Below are 19820 nucleotides of genomic sequence, written 5' to 3' on the forward strand. Positions count from 1 at the left end.
ATTGTATGGGATCCCCCGAAAAAGAGGATGAGAGATGTAGGGTGAAGAAACGAGACAAGTAGGTAAAATGGGAACCTTCCAGGGAGCAGTGTGGGCAAAGACCCCGAGGCGGCAATTGAGGAAGAAGGACAGAAGCCTAAAATGAGGCTGATGAGGAGTGCTGGGGCACTGTAGTTTACCTTACGCACTTTAGTCTTTATCCGAAGTGCAGCAGGAGCACACAGAAGGTTTGAGAGGAGTAGGATGATCCGATTTAAATTTTGAGCCATTCTTTGAGGGAAAATCACTGAAGGGGCACAGGGGTGAACATGCGGTAGCTGAGATAGGAGATGTTGGTAGTGCGAACAGATGATTTCACTGAAGGTGAAGGGAAGTAGAGGGACTTGAGACCTCCTTAGTAGACCCAGTGTCCAGTAGTTGGTGCTTAGCTGGGAAAGGGTGTGTGGGGCGAGGGAGACAGAAATTCCAGATCTGAGTGCATCGTGGGTGTCCAGACACAGCTCCTTAGGAAATAGTCAGATTTTGAGACCAGATCAGAGGGAAAGTCGGGGAGATTCTCCTGGTCCTGAACTGAATGAAGAAGGACTCCCCAAGCTAGAAGTGGTAGAAGACAACATCTCTATTCATCTTGGTCACAGATTCCTGCAGAAGCTCCCCGAGGCATCCTGAGTAGTGGCCTCAGTCTTAGGATTATATTAAGCTTGGTGAAGGAAGGCACCATACTCATTTTGTTCATACTATAGGCCAGTACTTAGAAAGTTCCCAGCACGTGTGTGTCCCCAAATATTATAGATAAAAATAATTACCCCAAGAGCACAAAGGAGAACACAAGCAAGGTCAAGATGGAGCAAAGTCTAAGAACTCGTGCCTCAGATGCCTGGTGCAGTGACCTTCTGACGTCCCGCCCACCTTGCTTTTGTCCTTGGGCTTTTATTGCAACTTATGCCTTTAGACTCCAAACTTCCCACATTTTTATTTAGTTTTAAAAGCCTTGAAAGTTGTTGGGTGAGTGTATTTGGTTTTATTCTTGAGGTGCTACCATATTTGGAAACTTTCATTTAAATACAGCTTTTACTAGGCAAAACGAAGGAAATAACACCATTAGGTAGGCCCCCCAACAGGAGTGGAATGGTTGAAGTTCAGTGAAGGAGGTTCTTGCAGATTCTACAGCAGCCCTGAAGGCTGGAAGGTCAGGAAGCAGCAGGCCAGACATTTTTAAAGCAGTAAGGTGAAGCCAAGATCTGGGAATTCAGGGTGAGAAGGGGCCCCAGAAAACAACGTTGATGAACTTCAGCTCCAAGGACAAGTTGAGGAGGGTCACCTAACCCATAGGGGGTTAATTGTAACCAGAAGAAATCAGAGATAAACAGATGAACTATCTGTAGGGCCAGGGGCCAAGCTGGGACTTTACAGAGGCAGTGACAATGATTTAGCTAACTGTGCCTGGAAATTCTTTTTCCCCGACTCTCGCTGCCATTTCCTTCATTTTCATGTAGAGAGGATGAGTACACCTTCCCTTGAGTGATGACAGTGAGTCCAGGTGGACTGACAGCACTGGCAGTTTGATTTTCCAAAATTATCAGTATGTTGTACATTTTAAAGGAGGAAACTCCTTCCTAAGCAGATGTTTTTGTAGAGGTGAATGAAAATAGATAGGATTACTGCTGTATTTAAATAGACATGGTTTTAAGCAGCAGATTTAAATATTTTCTTCACAATAAGCATGGGGTGTGGGTGGGGGGTGCACAGGCACTAGATAATTTCTCTGGCTCTTTCACCCTATGTAGTTCCACAACAAATGTTGAATTCTGACAGGTCAGGCTTCCCCCTGTAAACATTTAACAGAACGTGGTGAGTGATACTGGGTCCTGGGATCTGGGGAAGCATCCTTTTAGAGAACTATTCCCTTGGATGGCGTGCGGGTCCAGGGTCAGTCCAATTTGGAACCATGAATACAGACAAGGAGCAGGGCTGCAAACACTGTAGCTATAGGCTAATAGAGTCTTTTATCGAGTTCTGTCTCTCCATGGGGCTTCAGAGACACCCGAAACACAGGATTTCCAACCATCTCAGGTGTAAGTTGTGTCAGCTGTTTTTATTCCTGTTATATTTACAATCACCAGAATAAGCATAAATAGTCCCTACGGGTTTCCTCTTTTGGAATGGCTGGCTACTCCGCTGTTGCCACTTTCTACCAGATGGCCATGTGTGCATCAGAGTTCCCAGTGGCCTTGAACGGGCTCTTCGTTCTTCTCCCTCCTCCCTCTAGGTCAGGCAGGCTTGTCCTGGAGCTTCCCCACTGCCCCTTTTATCCTCATTTCTTTTTCTCAGTCCTCTAGTGCTTTTTCTTCCCTCCTACCTAGTGTTTTTCTGCTGTCCCTCAGCTTATAGTACCAGTCCCATAATGCTTCATTATTTTTTCCTTCTCCCACTCCCATCCGAGCTTACAGAACTCAAGTTCAATCCTTCAGAGTCAGATTCTCAGCAAGGTAACAGAACCTGTCTAATCCACTTATGAAAGTATTCTACTCATCTCTGAACATTTTAATAAGGAACAAATATTTAACATTCAGGAATGGGGGGAAGCATGGGATAAGCTGTAGAGAAGGTCATTTGGGGCGGGAAAATCTTTCAATTTCCGTTATATCACACTAGGCACCCAAAGCCTAAATACTGGGCAGGCATAATGCCTGCCCTTCTTTGTGATATGTCATCCCTGCCCTTCCCTGGGGTATTGCCAGGAAGGGTGAGATCTCTTCCTTAATCAAAAGAAACATGATCTAAATGAGTCCAGGTTGGAGCAGGTAAGGAATGAGATAGAAAAGGAAATGTGTCCTTCATATCAGTCAAACCCATAGCCCATGGCAGACATTTGTGGTCAGCTGAGTCATACTGCCTTGGGATTAGCCAGCTCTACTTTCTGTTTCAACAACAGAAAGTCTTGCAAAACTGTCGGCATATGAGACAGAGGTATCCAGAAAGTCTTGGCATCTTTTCCAGCAGTGTAACGGGTCTTAGGGAAGAGACTGGTGAGGGCGTGGTCCATGCACTCCACCACCAGGGAGAGGTCCTTGTTCTCAAATAATCTGCTCTTCTGTTTGTCTAGACCTGCAGAAGGAGAAGAAAGTATATTTACTCTTTGGCAGAAGGGGAAGGGGAGTATGTGAATGTTAGGGTATAAAGAGGAAGATGCACATGTGGGAATTTTGGATCTGCCATTATAACTGAGGCCTGTTGTGATGAGTTCCTATTTCTCAGAAGAGGATGGGGCGGTGCTGGTTCTCAAACTTGAGTGGGCAGTAGTATTTCCCAGTGGGCTAGTTAAAGCCCAGATTGCTGGGTCCCTCCTCCAGTGGGTGTGAAGTGGGGCCCAAGAATTTGCATTGCTGTGAAGTTTCCAGGTGATATTGATGGCACCAGTCCAGAGACCAAACTTTGAGGTGTCCCTTGAAAGCAAGGAGGAAAAGATACTTCATAAAGTCTGTTAGGCTCCTGAGCCTGGAAAGTTAGGGGTTTGATTTCAAATCTGTTTTGAAGGAAGACAATGTTGATAGGAAATGTGGGGTTGCTCCTGTGCTCATGCCTCCATAATCCAGTGAAGAAAGAGAGAAGCATCACCCAAAAGCCCTGGCTCAGAAAGTTAAAGATACCCTGGTTCTCAGGCAAATGAAATGTTTGAGTCATGAGCTAAGATACTCTTAAAGAGGCAGGAGTTTTATCCAGGGATTGGGAATGACTTGGAGCATCACTCCTGCACTCTTAAAACACACCCAAGTTGTGTCTTTTCAAGGGAAATCTATTATTTTAAATCTTCCTTTCAACTTCAGGCCACAGTAGCCACACGTTGTTCAAAGAGCCTAACGGAGGTTATGTAATAAGTCTGAGTGGCTATATTAAACTCCTGTTTCTAGCCTGGGAAACGAAGAAAGGTGAGCTTAAATTTGCAGTCTCCTTTGGAACTGTGAGTCTGGCTGATCTCCAAATCCTGACTTGGAAAACTCTGAAAAGAATAACCAGTGTACAATTGGGCTCAGAGCCAGGTGGTGCGGTACATCTGAGACAGGGCGTTTGAACCAGACCCCAATGCAAAAATTATTTTGACATGAAAGTTGATGATGAATTTATAGGCATTTAAAAAGTACCAATGTTCATATCAAATAGGGGAAGCTCTTTTAAATGAGCCTTTTGTTTCCTGAGTCTACTTGGAACCTTAGAGTTGGTGGGTGAGGAACAGCATTGAACGGCGGTGCTTTGTAAACCTGCAGTGACACATCAGCACTGGGAACTGTGTCAGGCCAGGTGTTCCAGCTGATGCCCATGTGTGTCTCTCTGTCTCCTTCTTTCTCTGTGTGTAGTGGGTGGTGTGGTTGAGGGGGCGGTCAGTCTTCTAACAACCTCCCCAGGTGGATCTGACTTGGTCACAGCTCTACCTTGTGAACTGCTGGCCTTGAACCTTAGCCACAGGTGGCTGGCTATTTTACCAAGCCCGCTGATGAAGAGGCAAGGTTAGGGTTTAGAGGGGAAGGAGTGACACAGAGTTAGGTGGGGTCCTGTTCAGCTCCAAGCAGGAGCTCAGTAAGTGTTTGAGGAATATCAAGTCCACCTTAACAGGGCCAGGAAGTTTGAGGTGCAGGTGGAGCCCTGATACAGGAAGTTGACTGGCTCTTTAATGCCTGTTGACATTAGTGGGGTGCCCAAGAATAAATGGCAAAATCAGGCTACCTGGTTTCAGATCTGGAGCTCCCACTTGCCAGCTGTGCAACTTTGGGCAAGTTTCCATAAAGCTAAGGTGGCATCTACTTCATAGGGTTTATTTGGCCATTGCATTTATTTTCTTATTTAAGCATCTTAAATGAAAAAAATCGTGGAGAGCTCTTAGAATGGTGACAGGTACCTACTAAATGTTTGCTGCACATTAGTCATCATAGTCTAATCTTTATTATTACTCCTCCATCCCATCTCAATCTCTGGACTCATGTTACTTCTTCCATCTCTACTCCCCATGCATTCCTGCCCCAGAAAGTTTTTACCCAAATAATCCCTTCCTGTCCTGTAGGCTTTATTCAAACCTGACCTGTCCCAGAAAGGCTTCTTAACCAGTAACTTTTCTTCCTGGTCTGAATTCCTTGGGCAATTAGAGACCACACCATCCAGCACCCTTCTGGGCTGTTGGGTTATGTCTAAGAACGAAAGGTTAATTTTCTTTGTGCTGTATAGTCTCACTTGATTACTTTCCATTGTCAACTAGATTATAAGCTAGTTAAGGGTTACAGGCTTTATATTTTGTAACCTCTGTAAATCCTGAGTGATTGACTGGTGCTTACAAAAAAGAGGAGTTTAGTATGGAGGGGAAGACGAAGGGCTCCGTTCCAGCATGACCAGGGGGAGTTGCATTGCCTTGGGTGGGGCATTTCACCTTTCCAAGCCCCTGCTCACTATTTCCTATAGTTTTTTTAGGGGTAAATGACATATATGCATAATTTATAAAGTGCTTAGCCTAGAACTTGGTGCTGAGTAAATGCTCAGAGGAGAAAGAGATAACACTGAAATTAATAGGAACCATATTTAAGATCCCTGCTATTATAAGAACCTTATTTTTTTCACTTATATTTGGTTCTCCTTTGTGCTGCCTAGGACACTCAATCCCAGAGGACCCTGGGTCTATCCCAGAACTCACTTTTTTCAATGTAGCCTTCTCCATATTGTTGTTTGATATCTGGAGACAGATGCTTCCAAATGGCAAGTTTTTTTTCAGCTATCTTTACTGGATCTGCTAATTCTGTTTTGAACCATCCTGGTTCGATGCAAGAGACATGCACACCAAAAGCTTTCATGTCCCGTCTGTGGAAAAAGCCAAAAAACAAAATTTATTTGGAGAACATTTGTGACTGTTGTAAATCTTTTTTGGGAATCACAGAATTGGGTGCATTGGAAAGTAGCATCTTGTGCTACCCTGTCAGTTTGCAGACCTGAAGGTCAGGTGGTGAAGTGAGGGCTGGTTTAGTGACAGAACAGAAAAGAGGTCTGGGTAGACCCACCCAGAGCCCAGTGCCCCTCGTCTCATTGAATTGACAAGCATTAGGGCTGAGGACAGGCTTCTTTTCAGCACTTTGGGTACCTTATGGTGAAATGGGCTGATGATTGGCCTGGATGGACAAGTTTACCTCCATTCCAGGAACATGAGGAGACTGCAGCACTAGTGAGGATGTCCTCAGGGACATAATGTGACAGTCCCTGATTTGACTAACTTGTTCTCTACGCAGGTCAACAAGCTCTTTCATCACATCACTGCAGAAAACCAAATGACTATGCATTTACAGGCAACAGGGCTTTGGAGAGATCATGATCCCCTTTTTAAAAAATAATCCAATGTATGGCAAATCATTATATGAATCATTATTTCCTATATTTAATTTATGTTTCTACCGGGAATATATAAGGAAGTAATTATTCATTTTACAGATGACTGTACCGTAAGACCTTTTAAGAACTCTACCAGTAACCTTAAAATATGATTTAATTTATCTTAGGTTCCACTTTCTAGAAACTTACCTTTTGTTCAGTTTGAAGTATACTTTATACAAGTGCAAATTAGCTTGACCCTGAAATATTTGGAAAGGTATGTTGCTTGTATTTAAATAAAAATGTTGTTTTTCAACTTAATTGTATTTTCCTCACGTATCTTCTGATCTCCTTTGGATTTGGAAAGCAATAGGCTTTTCCCCTCACCCACTCGTGAAAATGACATGCTCTATGGACAAGTGGCTTTAGGTCACCCAACTAACCTTACCAGGTGAATAAAACCAGGATGGAACCAGTATGCTTGCTGGGCAAATACAACTTTAAAGAGCCCCAAACCTCTCCCAACAGGACTGCCCTGCCTCCTTCTGGGAGCTGCCACTGCACCGTGCCCTGCATCACAGCCCCATCTCCAATGCTAGTAGTTCCGTGATTTGGAAATGTGTAAGCACTCTCTGCAGGCTAATTTCCGGCACGGCACAGCTGCACTGCAGTCCTACAACATCTAGACTTTTATTAGGATGCTGTGGCTGCAACAGTGGAAGCAAAGGGCAAACAAGGAGACCAACTGGCAGTTCTCCATGACCTTGCAACTCAAAGCGTAATCCCTGAACCACGGGCAGCACTTGGTTGCTTGTTATACATGTAGAAGTGCAGGACCTTCCCCAGGCCCACTGAGCCAGAGTCTGTGGTGTGAAAAGATCAAGGTGATTCATAAGCACATTAACATTGAAGAAGCATTGTTCTGACATTATCATGTTTATCTTCTGGAAGAATCAAACCTGGCAACGTGATCAAATGACAAAATGGATTTACTCTGTCTCTATTAATCACAGTAGAATAATCTAACCTTTTATTAGTAAGCTAAACTTAGACCCAGGGTATAAGTCAGAACTCTAACATGTGTGCACATTCAACAAATACTAGTTGAATAAATAAATGGATGAATTGATGAAAAGACTACGTGTAATTTTGTCTTTTCTCTTGCTTATCAGAGCATACTCATCTTTTCCATTTGCTCCTCCAGTTTCCACCACCCTTCTGCCTGACCTCCATCCTGGGAGGCCCGCCTATGTTAACTATGTTTGGGCTTTTGTTGGGTATAGTCAATTGGAAGTACTGGAGGGAACTCAGAGGGAGTGATGGGAAGGGATTGGACTAGTTACTCCTCCTGTAACATTGACACTAGTGAATTTCATTCCTCAACTTAGAGTGACAGTCTCTATGCACCCAGGCTCTGGAAAGTGCCCTGTCTTCTCCCTTCAGTCCTGTGGATGGAGATGCCCCACTGTCCCTAGACACTACACTGTCCTTTGGGATTTCCCTACTCGACTCCCATGTTTGCAGTCGTCCTTTACACAATCCCTACTCCATTTACCCAACTTTAATGTGTCACCATTTCTCACCAGAACCTTGACTGATACAGCCTGTTGCAATTTAGGGGATTTTCACTGATAGTGATATCTTCTGGTTCTAGGTATGCTAGATTAACCATCCCTCCTTCCCCTGCCTCTCTCATTGGACATGGCTACAGAACCTGGACTGAATGCCTGAGATAGCTATTTAAGAACTCTACAAGGCATATGTGAGTAGGTGAGATAGAGAAGAACACCCTTATTTTACAGTACCACTAAACCACTAGAAAAATTCAATACTCAAAATAAAATATGCATTGGTTGGACTCAATAGTGAATAAAAATAAAGGGAAATGAGTGCATTTGAAGATAGATCATTAGAAATGATATAATCTGAACAGTGGAAAGAAAAATTCTTGGCTAAGTAAAAAGAACCTTAGGGATATGGGGGGCAAAACCAAAAGTTCTAACATTTGTGTTACAGAATCTCAAAAGGAGAAGAGAGTGGATTGCAAAATAAAACAAAACAAACCAACCCCCCTCCAAATTGAAGAAATAATGGCTGAGAACTCCCCAAATCTGGCAAAAGACATAAACATACAGATTCAAGAAGCCCAGTAAACCTCAAACATAAACCCAAAGAAATCCATGCTTGGGGGCACTGAGACGAGGTGCTTATTTGCCAAATTGGTTCTTCATTTTGGGTTCTGGGGTTCTCTGATAGCACAGAGCAAAATGATGTGATCATCTATCTACAAATTGGGAATAATTTAAAGCACTAAATAGAGTGTTTGGTACAGTAAACATTCAGTGAATGTTAGCAGCTATTGCACCGTAATGCATCGATGTGTGCTTTACCTTAAGCAGTCGTTGAAGCCTTCTACTGCGTATTTGGATGGACTATAGCCTCCTCCACCAAATGCAAGGCGGCCCCCAATGCTGGAGACATTGACAACCCTCCCTCGAGCTTTTTTGAGCAAGGGAAGCATATTTAATGTCACATTGATGAGTCCAAACAGGTTCACCTCTACAGGTTCTCTGTAGTGCTCCACTGTCAGCCAGTCTGTGGGAGCCAGCATGCCCAGGATACCAGCATTATTGATCAGACCCCAGAGACCTAGGGCAGAGAGCAAAGAAAGGAAGCATGGTACAGGCATCCTTTGTGTAAATACAGCTTTACACAATGGTGCCATCCCCTCCCCTAGTCATACCCCTGCGTTTAAATACTCTGCAGTTTTGGGAAGTGATAGCAGAAAGGGTGGGAGGTTCAACTGAAGTAATTGAATTATTCTCTTTTCTGGTTCTGAATGTCAAATGCTGAATTCAGTGAGAATTTTTGCTTTTTAATCTCAGATGTAAGGTACATTAGTCTATTTTTCTTACATTGCGAGGTGGCAAGGCCAAAGAATATTGATAAACTGTTCTGTATGGACAAAGAGCAACATCAATCTACTTCGCATTTATTTTTGGTAAAAAATCCCATCATTTGCTTGGCTTATAAAAGCCTTCTAGTCCAGAATGCTGCCATTGTAGCAGAATCTCATGCAGAATGGGATTCAGTTGCTCATTGCCCCGTCATGACTATCTAAGACACCTATACTCAAATTCTCAGGCCATTTTCTATCTTTCCCACTGAAAATGTACAAGCTCTAGAACCATTTTGTGGGGAGAAAGAGGTCTCAGGTATCCAGATGGCAATTTAGGGATGGTTCCCATGTTCTCCTGTAGATTTTAGCCCCTAGTTTCTTTGCTGTGCATGGGGCTACAGCAGCACTTCACCAGAGAAGACCAGGGAAAGTCAAACCTCCATTTCCCTTCTGAACTCACCCACTGGGACTTGAGACTGAGGATGACTTGGGCTGTGTCTCTCATGCACATGAAGAGTTTGCAACTAAGAACTACTCAGGGGCTATCCTAAGATTTCTCTAGTCTTCTCTAGTGTGTAGCTGGTATTTAGTAAGAGGCATTTTCTTGAAAGGCTAATTAATACCCAAATGCATTTTACTTAGCTTTAGGTACTTCACAATACCCCTTCCATGACCCCCATCCCCATGCCCTTTACCTTTTTCCCCAACTTGCTGTTTCACCCACTGGGCAGTCCGCTTGACATTCTCTGGGTCAGTGACATCCAGAAGCACCGTGTGAAGCCTCTTGGAGGTTTCTGCCTTTAAAGCTGTTGCTCCTGATTCAGTCAGACAGGCAGCAAGTACACGAAATCCTTTTTGATCAAAAGTTCTGGCTGCCAAGTTTCCAAAGCCCTTGTCACACCCAGTAATGAAAATATACTTATCAGTGATGTCTGCAATCTTTAGTTGCCTTTTATAGTTCCATAGGAAACCACAAAAGATTAGAAGGGCTAACACCCAAAGGAGCATTGTTTTCCTGTATGTGACAAGGTCACTTCTTTCTTGAACAACAGAATAAGACGTTGTCCTGGGTGGGCAAAATTAGAAAGGAAATTCAAATTAGAACCATCAGAACATTAATTATAACTCAGGATGGATGACTTTGAGATAGTTTAATCTGGCTGGAGGAAATCAGCAAGAACTGGAGGGTATTTTCCTGCTGCCTCAGGTCTGCAAATCAAGGCAGCACAGGCCCCCTGACTCACAGGGGCAGGACAGCTCCAGAGGAGGACGTTATCAGGGCCCACCCCACAGAGAAGCAGCCTCTGCTGGGCCTGTATTGGCTTTCTCTGCCTGTGGAAGGAAGAGAGGCCACAGAGAACAACACATGTGAGAGAGACCTTGTTTCCTTTCCCCACACCCCAGAAAGTTTCCTCGCATTGCCCTAGGTCTACAAATCTTCACTATTTTTTTAAGATTTTATTTATTTATCTTAAGAGGAGAAGAGAAGGAGAAAGGGAGAGAAACATCAATGTATGGTTGCCTCTCGTGGGTCCCCTGCTGGGAACTGTCCCACAGCCCAGGCATGTGCCCTGACTGGGAATCGAACCATGATCGTCTGGTTCACAGGCCCGTGCTCAATCCACCGAGCTACACCAGCCAGGGCTTTTTTTTTTAAGATTTTATTTAAAATCTTTACTCTTGATCTAGATGCACGCTTAGAATCAAGAGATTCCCTGGGTGCTACATAGATAGAGAACAACGGATAGATAGGACCACGAATGCTTCTGGAATTATGGCTGTTTATAGACCCTGTGTTCAAAAAGTACTTGCAAGGTCAAGAAATTTTATAAACTTTGTTTGTTCTTTCTTTTTTTTTATAATGATTTTCTGGCTTTTCTTTTTCATCATTTACAAAAATTGATCATTGTTTTTTCTGCTTGCAGAAGTGACTTGTGCTCATGGTACAAAATATTTAGCACATAGAGAAAAAATAAAAGAAAGTAATGATTATTACATTTGCTTCTTAGTATTTTGGCAATTTTTTCTAGTTTTTCTTCTTGTGTATATAAATATTTTCCCCTAATAAGGAATATAAGCACATAGACAGAATTGCACATACACACATGCGCCCTCATACACAATTTTATTTTGACTGCTTTATAAAGAACAGGTCATTTGAGATAAAAAAAAAAAACTTGATGTAATATATTTCTTCACTTCTCAAGGAAAATTTAGATTCTGCTTTCATTTTTTTCCTGATAAAAGATCTATAGCTAAAGAAACAAAGGGTAAAAGAATTGTCGATTGATAAAGAGGAGTCGGAGGTAAATGCTGGAACACGGTAGGTTGGCACCCACTGGCTGATTCTCGGGGTGTGGCTGGGGTTGCTTCTAAAGCAGTCCAGCTTCTTAGACTCTCCTGGCTTCACAACTGGGTAGTTTCCCCAGATCTTTCCCATGAGGGGTGACTGATTTGTTGAAAATCAATGTCCTTGCAGCAGGATTTCCCCTTCACAAATGTGTAAACACATTAAAATGTATGAGTTGGGAGGATGTAAGTAACTCTCACAAAATTACATATGTAGACATTCTAAGGAAAGTTAATATTTACAAATTCAACTAGCATAGTGTTTGCTGAAGCCTGGCCTTGTTAAATTATTACTGAATAACTAAATATTAAATATATTCCCTGAATGGATTCTGTAGGCTTCATTGCAATTCAAATCCATGGACATTATTTGAAAAAGGCAAATACTCAAGGGATTTAATGTGTCTTGGGACACATTTGATCCCCTCGATAACCTTGTGAATTAGACAGGGCACAGCATTTGCCTCATCTTACAGAAAAACTAATATTCCAAGTAATAAATGTAAAAGAAAATGATGGAATTAGAAAACCACTACTTGGCATCTGACATAGAATCAATATTTTTAATCAAGAATGATCAAAGGGTGCTAATACTAGTGGGTGGAACTCAGATGAGAAACAATAATTATAGAATCTCGAACAATCTCCCTAGAAGATGCATACTAACTTTTTTTAAAAAAAGCAATAGTAATTTGACTGTGGAGAAATCCAACAAATAACCACCTGAATCAACTTATCTGTGAAGGCTTCACAAAGGCAAGCCAGTGTTTTTCCGCCACTCCCTTTCTGCTCCCTCCGCCAAAACACCACGACGCGGCAAGTCTCCACTCCTGCTCTAGAGCACACCGAAGCCGGTGAGTATTTGCCTTTTTGAAAGAACTTCCCTGGGGTTTGAATTGAAATGAAGCCTACAGACTCTCCGCAGGGAATTCGTTCCATAGTGGGTCTATGCTCTTCTAGAAAGGCTTCAGAGAGAGGGGTCACTGGAAGTGAGGTTTTTTTGTTTTTTTAATTTGAGCCAATGAGTTAAGGGCATCAAGTTTAAGAATATATGAAAATATTGGAGCAATGAAAAAGTGAGTGCAAAGACCACAGATGATGAAAGTACAAGGAAGATAGGCAAGACAGACAGCTAAGCCAGAAGAAAATTAAAATTTGAGTTGACTTTATGGGAGTTAAATATAATGTAAGTTGTTTTTCACTGACAGTGCTCTTAATTAATCACTGCTAAGTGGGTTGGATGATGTTACTGGCCTTGCATATACACATCAAAAACCAATTTTGAGAACATTTAAAAAAATCATTATTTATCAAGGCCAGACTCAAGCAAAACACTACACCTTTGTTTGTGAAGCAAAGGGTCGCTGGTTTGATTCCCAGTTGGGGCACATGCCTGGGTTGTGGGCCAGGTCCCCCGTAGGGGACACATGAGAGGCAACCACACAATGATGTTTCTCTCCCTTGCTTTCCCCTTTCCTTCCCCTCTCTCTAAAAATAAATAAATAAAATATTTTAAAATTTTTCTTTAAAATATGTACATATGGAATGGAAATTAATACCAGTAGGTATGGGACAAACCAAGGTCACGTGGCTCCTGGCATGGTACACTTTTCACAAACCTCAAGGTCACGAAGGAAAAGAAACACTGAGGACCTGCCGGGCACCACGCTGGGGAGGATGCAGAGTGCCCCTGTGCACGAGCAGCAGCTGGTCGCACACACCTCTCCATTCCACACTGCGCCTGGCCTGCAGTCTTCACAAATGTCAAAGTCATGAAGGAAAAGAAAGACTGAGGGCCATTCCAGATAAATGGAGACTAAAGAGATATGATCATGTAACTTGTGATCTTGGACCAGAAAATAGTTTTTTCTTTTGCCAGAAAGAACATTATTAGGTCAACTAGTAAAATTTGATTCAGATCTGAAAAAAAATGTTGCATTAATATATTTTTCAACTTTGATGATTTACTCTGATTATGTTGAAATGTCCTTCTTTTTAAGAAATACACACTGAAATATTTAAAGATGAAGTAGCACTGTATCTTTAACTTAAACTCAATTTGTTCAGAAAATATTACAAATATGTATATAAATAGATAAACATTTTAACACACACACATATATATGATAATGAAAATAAAAATATGGTTTTATGTTAATATTTAGGAAATCTCAGTTGTACTACTCTTTGAACTTTTCCGTAAGTTGTAAATTATTTCAAAGTAAAATGTTGAAAATTTGGCAAGTGAAAATAAAAACTTTTTCCTAAGAAAAGCTTCATTGGATTGCTTTGAGTCCCATGCACAAAATAGGTAAGAATCTAGTGACTTTGGGCACCAAGTTTTCTGCGTTCTACTCTTTGGTGAGTTCACCTCCATAACTACTGGACAAAAACACAAGGGCAAGCCAAAGCAGTCAAATGCTCCCCTCCCCTCCCCCCTCCCTCCCCTCCCCCTCCCCCCCCTCCCCATCTCCCTGTCAATCTACTCCTCTGGTGAAACCATTTTTTTTTACCTGCTCACAAGCTAACAGAGAGGAGCTGTTTAGTTGTTAAGGATGGACTCACATTAAATCCTGCAGTCCTCATGAGTTTTACCTCTGGGCTAAGAGTCATTTCAGATGCAGGTATAGCAGCCTAAAGCCTGAAGCCAATGGACTGCCAGCCTTGACCTACAGTTTTGCAAAACCTGTTCTTACCTCAAATACTGTTCCAAAAATTCTGGTTCTTCTCAGTCTCTAAGGTTCACTTTCCTCTAGGTCATTGGACCAAGTCAGCCACAAACCAACACATACCTTTGACCTCTAATTATATTTTAGCTATGATCAGAGCCCTTGTCAGAGTTATTGGGAACATGACTTATGTACACAGAAGTTGAATGATGGCCCATTGGTTCATCGATCACTGAGAAGTAAATAAGTAACAGCAACAAACAGGGCTGCCTTGGCCACACTCTGTTCCTGTGGTCACCTCCACATGGCTCCCTAATCCCAGCAATTCGGAGACTCAGGGCACTGGCCTTAGGTGCCTGGGTTGAGAACGGAGTGCAGGAGGGCAGATCTGCAGCCCCAAGGCCGCAGTGCGGGTGGACGGGCGCAGCACTCAACAGTCAGTCTCTGACGAACTGGCCATAGAATGTTTTCTTTTACTATGTTTTAAAATTTATTTATTTTAATTGTTGTTCGAGTACAGTTTTCTGTCTTTTACTCCATCCCAGCCCCTCCCCCCAGTGCTCCCCACCTCCCTCCCATTTCCACCCCCCTTAGTTTTTGCCTGTGTCCTTTATACCTGTTCCTGTAAACCCTTCCTCTTTCCCCCTGAAATTCCCTCCCCTCTTCCCTCTGGACACTGTCAGCCTGTTCTCTCAGAAATTTTTCTTAAACCAAAATAAACACTAGCCACTTTGCCAGTAAACATCTTGGCATAAGGGCTGAGACCACACGCACACGCACAGTGTAGAGCAGGGTCAGGAGCTCAGGCCTCAGAATCAGGCAGTGGAGATCCAGTCCCAGTTCCTCTATCATCAGAAGGTCACTGGGCAAATTACATATTATTTCTTGGCCTCTAGTTTTGTATCTGTAAAAGAGAGAAATAGCTACCTTGGAGAGTACCTGATGAAATAAAGCGGTTAAATGCCCTCTGCACTGGAGGAGCTGTATCACGAAAGCAGCATCCGTGCTTTTCACCTTGTGAAGGGCTGCAGGCTGATGCACTGCCAGTCTCTAGGCATCGGTTTCTCAACTTCAGCATTTTCGATATTGCGGCCGGGAAGTGATTTGTCCTGTGTATGGCAGGGTGGTTTACCAGCACCCTTGGCCTCTACTCACGAGATGCCAGTGTCACTCTCTCCCCAGCTGTGACAACCAAAAGTGTTCCCAGACACTGCCTAGTGTCCCTTGGGGCCCAAATCACCCCCAGTTGAGAACCACTGGTTTAGGGCTTCCTCGTTTTGGGGGTCTAGGATGTCACAGCACCCAGAACTACTTTTCTGGAAATTCAGTCATCGATTCCTTGGAAATGACATACTGACGAGAGTTTATTTTTTTATGGCCTTACCAGAAAAACTTTGTTACTTACAAATATTACTCATATCCTGCTGCTGTAAGAGGCCTGAATTCTGGCTGGGCCCTTTGCGTTTGGGCCGCTGTGGACTCCTCGGGGGTGCCCTGCAGGTGGGTAGCCTGTTGACTCTACGAAATTCAGAGAATGCCCTAGAAAACCATGGTCCTTAGGATTTCCAGGTGACCAAGTCAGATAGAGATGACAGTAATGGCTGTGATTTATTGAGTGCTCACCTTGTCCTAAGCCCCCTGTTCAGATTGGTAAATATTTATCTCGTTTAAACCTTAGGACATAATTGTATCCATTTTATGGGTGAGGAAACAAATTCAGAAACGCAGGGTAAGTGGCTCAAGACAGAGTTAGTGCTGCTTCTGGGACCGGTGCCTAGGCCGCCCCGCCCCACTCTGCAGCTTTAGTCCTCCGCCCCAGGAGAAGGAAGGTTCCACTCCAACCCCAGATGCCTGGTGGTAATTGGCTTAGTCTTGGGGCCCTCCTAAATATCAGGGCAAAATCAGCATCACCATCACGCTTCCAATTAGATAATTTCAAAAAATTTTTAGAAGTGTCCAAGTAGTATTGATCTCATTTAATGATTAAAGTCCTTCTGTGAGCCCAGTAGGTTAGGCCTCACACATAAGGTCGTTCGTCAGGCCCTACAGAACTGTAACTCTGGTCTCCGAACTCCTAAACTGTGAAGTGAGGAGAAACTGCGAAGAGGTGGGCACGTGATCAGTCAATAAGAGAGTGAAAATACTCTGTCAAAATTCTCTACCATGCCACGAAGACTCAAAAGAAATGAGGAAAGGAGAACTGATTTTGTATTTCATCTGCCCCTAAGAGTAACCAGAGGACTTCGGCTACAGGAAAATATTGCAACTACACTGCTGTCCTTACTAACTTCTGCTTCTTTTAACTTTCTCTTTGTGGTTTTTTTCCCCTGGTAAAAAACCTAAAATAAGATACTTTGATTTCACTTCTTTTAGACGTCTTCCTCTGCCCTTTAAAAATAAATGACACAGTTTTTTTTTAAAAAAAGACTATAATGTCTCACAGAAAAAGAAAGAACACAAGAAACTAACATCTCAGTGTCATTATGAAGTACACTTTTTTAAAAAAGAAACATAGAGTTCTTTGTACACCACTTGATTTTATGTCCTTACAACTCCACAAAGGGCTTTGTTTTAGAAAACAATACTAAAGTCAGTCACCACAGATGAGAATTTGTAGAATATTTTTTACTTTTAAGTTGTTGTACTTGTGGTCTAAGGGGAATTGACCACTAAGTTATTCATCTACATGAAGTAGAGAGCGTTTAGCGATAGCTTTCTGAACTATTCTTTCTTTGAGCTTTTCTTGCACAGGCTCTCTCAGTACCGACAGCGTTCTAGACACGTAAGTCACTTGAACACCTCAGTATTGGAAACCTGGCTAACTTACACTGAATTCATTTTTATGTTGATCTTCTCATTGAGGTAAGAAACTGTTTTTTTTCCAACCCAAGTGACCTTTCATAGATTTCTGCTGTACTTTTATTTAATAAAAACAAACATTTGGGCTTAACGACACAAACTAACTAATGACTAATAAGTTACATTAAAAAAAAAGTTTTAAGTTAGGTACCTAGAAATCTAATGAAATTTTAAGATGGAGCCAAAGGGATTCCACATGGAATATGCTTACATTAAGAAACACTGCTTTGGGGGTCTGATCAAAATGACAGTAATAGTAATTAGGACGCCGCTGATGGTAGAGTTGGAATGCTGCTCCTCACCATGGAACACCAAGCTCCCGCGCTCAGTGGGATGGAGACGCTCCTTCACCAAGTGCACTTCCCTGGAACCCTGCTTCCTGCAGGAGAGAGGAGGCTCTCGGTGCCCAGAGTGCCCTCTGAGCAGGGGGACAGTGAGGTGTGGAGAAGTGAGGTGTGGATCTGCGCGCTTCCTCTGCAGATCGCCTGAGTCTCCACAGAGGGGAGCCAGCCGCGCTTAGTGTAGGGAGGACCTGGTAGGGCTACGGCTGGCATTTTTGTCCTAAGGATAAAAGTATCTTTGATTTTCTTTTGCCTCTTCTGAAAACTTTAAAATCATAATTCACCATAACATCCATAATTATTAATTAATTAGTCCCAGTCCCTCCTGGGTTTATTACTTTGCCCATATGTCTCTTGACAGAATTGGCGGGTTAAGAAATATTGTCAAAGCCACGGTTACTTTAATTATGGTCACTAGATAAAAATTGCCAACTAGAAGAGATTACATGTTGTATTTTATTGTAGCTTATAGTTACAAGGCTTCAAAGAAAGCTTAGAATACAGAGAGAATGCTATATACAGATGCAGAAAGTGCGTTCAAATATTCAGCATCTTTTTAAAAATTGCAGTTATCTTTGAACAGAAGAAAAGATCTGAGCTTTGAAAGATGGCGCTTGAAAACGGTGAAATTTGTTCTAAGGGTTTTAAGACCAATTCCTGTTTGAAATGTATGCTCTAGTTTTTTCTTGTATTTAAACCTCGAGGGTTGTTTCAAACACCGGACACAGTTTTCAGATCTCCAAAGTGCAGCGCAACGATGACATGAGGTTTCAACCGCTTTGTGCCTTATCTAGTCAAGGAGAATTTTTGGAGCCCCTGAGATATGCCAAAGGATACTAGGACAAATAAAGGGCACCCCTTACCCTGGAGCGAATAGTGTAGAGGGGCATTTCAGAACAATTTCTACCACCCTAAACTGGCTTTCAATTTAAACTTGCATTTCATTTAAACTTGCCCCCCAACTGCTAAAGGCAAGCCTGTTGAGAGAAGGCATCGCAAGACCATCTGAATCATAAAGTCTTAAACAAGGGCTGACAGGATTATGTGCCAACACAGCCAGCAAACTGGCCTTCTCCCTTAAAAGAAGGCCAAGTGAAAGCAGACTTGGAGTGGGACCCCAGACCAGTGTGTTTCGGGTAAAATGCCAACCACGGGACCACGGAATGGGGAGTGGAATCTGAAGCAGCTTCATTGCTGTCATCCCAGTGGCCCAGGAGTCAACTATGCACAGGAATGACCCCGTGTCCTTTGGACCCAGCAGGCGCTCTCACCCAGTTCAGTGTGCAGATGTGCGTCTGCCTAAGGTGACATCTGATAATATCGGTAAAGTGGGGGACACAGATCAGCCCTGCAGCTAGAAGCGAATTTGTTGTTCCAGTAAGAAACTCAGCTGAGAATCCTACTCTTTTGGGAGCCTCTCTCACTCCAGTTGCCAATGATCAATAATTATAAGATTCACCGATGGTGTTAAATAGTCACAGAGAGCGTAAGTAGACATAAATCCAATTGTAACCCTAGGGTACTAGAGAATGTTAAAAAAAAAAAGACCCGGGCAGCTCAAGGCAAAGTCGCTCGTGACTCTGAGACCACTTCTATCATGAGATGGACTCACTGCCCATCACTGCCTTCTAACATCTTTTTTTACAGCTACAGTTGACCACAGCATGAAAGACAACTTGATTAATTCTGTAAAAGTGAAGAAAATCAAAGGCAGTTTGGAGATTGACAAGAGCAATGGAGAAATAAACGACAAGCTGAGTTACCTGTTATTTTTTCACAGATGAGTTGGGACCTAGACACTGCTGTGGCCTTGCTGGGCTGACTGGGGCCTGTCCTCTGTGCCGGGGAAGGAAGTGCTGTGTCTCCCTCTGACCTCGCCAATCCTCTTGAGATGCAGGCTCCTGGCAAGGTCTGAGTACCTGTATATATAAGGAAGCCTCAGGTTCCCTCCTCACTCTGAGTCACCCTTGTTGTGACACGGGGCGGTGACGCAATCTTTCTTTTGTGAATGAAGGAAGCCAAGAAGTTGTGGGTCAAGGGTTTCCAAAGAACAGTATCTTTAGTAAATTAAATTGAGGAACTTTCAGAAGGGACCTAAAAATGGTCAACATTCCTGTGACTGTGAGTATAATCTCTTAACCAAATTTAGCAGCTGAAATACTAGAGCATGGGAGCATCTCGTAAACTGCCTGGCACCAGGGTTAAATTGTGATTACTGTTCATGATCTCTGGGTTTTTTTTTCTTTCTTCATGTTACTGCCCCTTTACTGATTTAGTTCTCCTTCAGTCCTAAGGGAGTCGGTACTGGAAGTTAGTGTCTGATGATTCTTTTGACCACTTTTTAAAAAAATTGGTGAGCAA

The 19820-nt window shown here is 42.8% G+C and overlaps 1 protein-coding gene across 2 annotated transcripts; it reads right to left on the reverse strand.

Annotated features, from left to right (window-relative positions):
- Positions 1 to 2076: 2076 nt before the first annotated feature.
- On the reverse strand, positions 2077 to 19310 carry DHRS9 (dehydrogenase/reductase 9). 2 transcript variants are annotated; one of them, XM_037044528.1, is made up of 5 exons: positions 19223 to 19310; positions 9937 to 10307; positions 8733 to 8991; positions 5678 to 5841; positions 2077 to 3108 (listed from the first exon to the last, which is right to left on the reverse strand). In XM_037044528.1, the coding sequence occupies exons 2-5, from the start codon at positions 10247 to 10249 to the stop codon at positions 2888 to 2890; spliced, it is 957 nt and encodes a 318-aa protein (XP_036900423.1). In that variant the 5' UTR covers positions 10250 to 10307; positions 19223 to 19310; the 3' UTR covers positions 2077 to 2887. The 2 variants fall into 2 exon arrangements, with proteins under 2 accessions (XP_036900423.1, XP_036900422.1); XM_037044527.1 differs by lacking the exon at positions 19223 to 19310 and adding an exon at positions 14104 to 14275.
- Between the last annotated feature and the right edge of the window lie 510 nt (positions 19311 to 19820).

Source organism: Sturnira hondurensis, unplaced genomic scaffold (genome assembly GCF_014824575.4).
Source record: "Sturnira hondurensis isolate 20B ecotype Veracruz unplaced genomic scaffold, ASM1482457v3 Scaffold0004136, whole genome shotgun sequence".
Lineage (NCBI taxonomy): Eukaryota > Metazoa > Chordata > Mammalia > Chiroptera > Phyllostomidae > Sturnira > Sturnira hondurensis.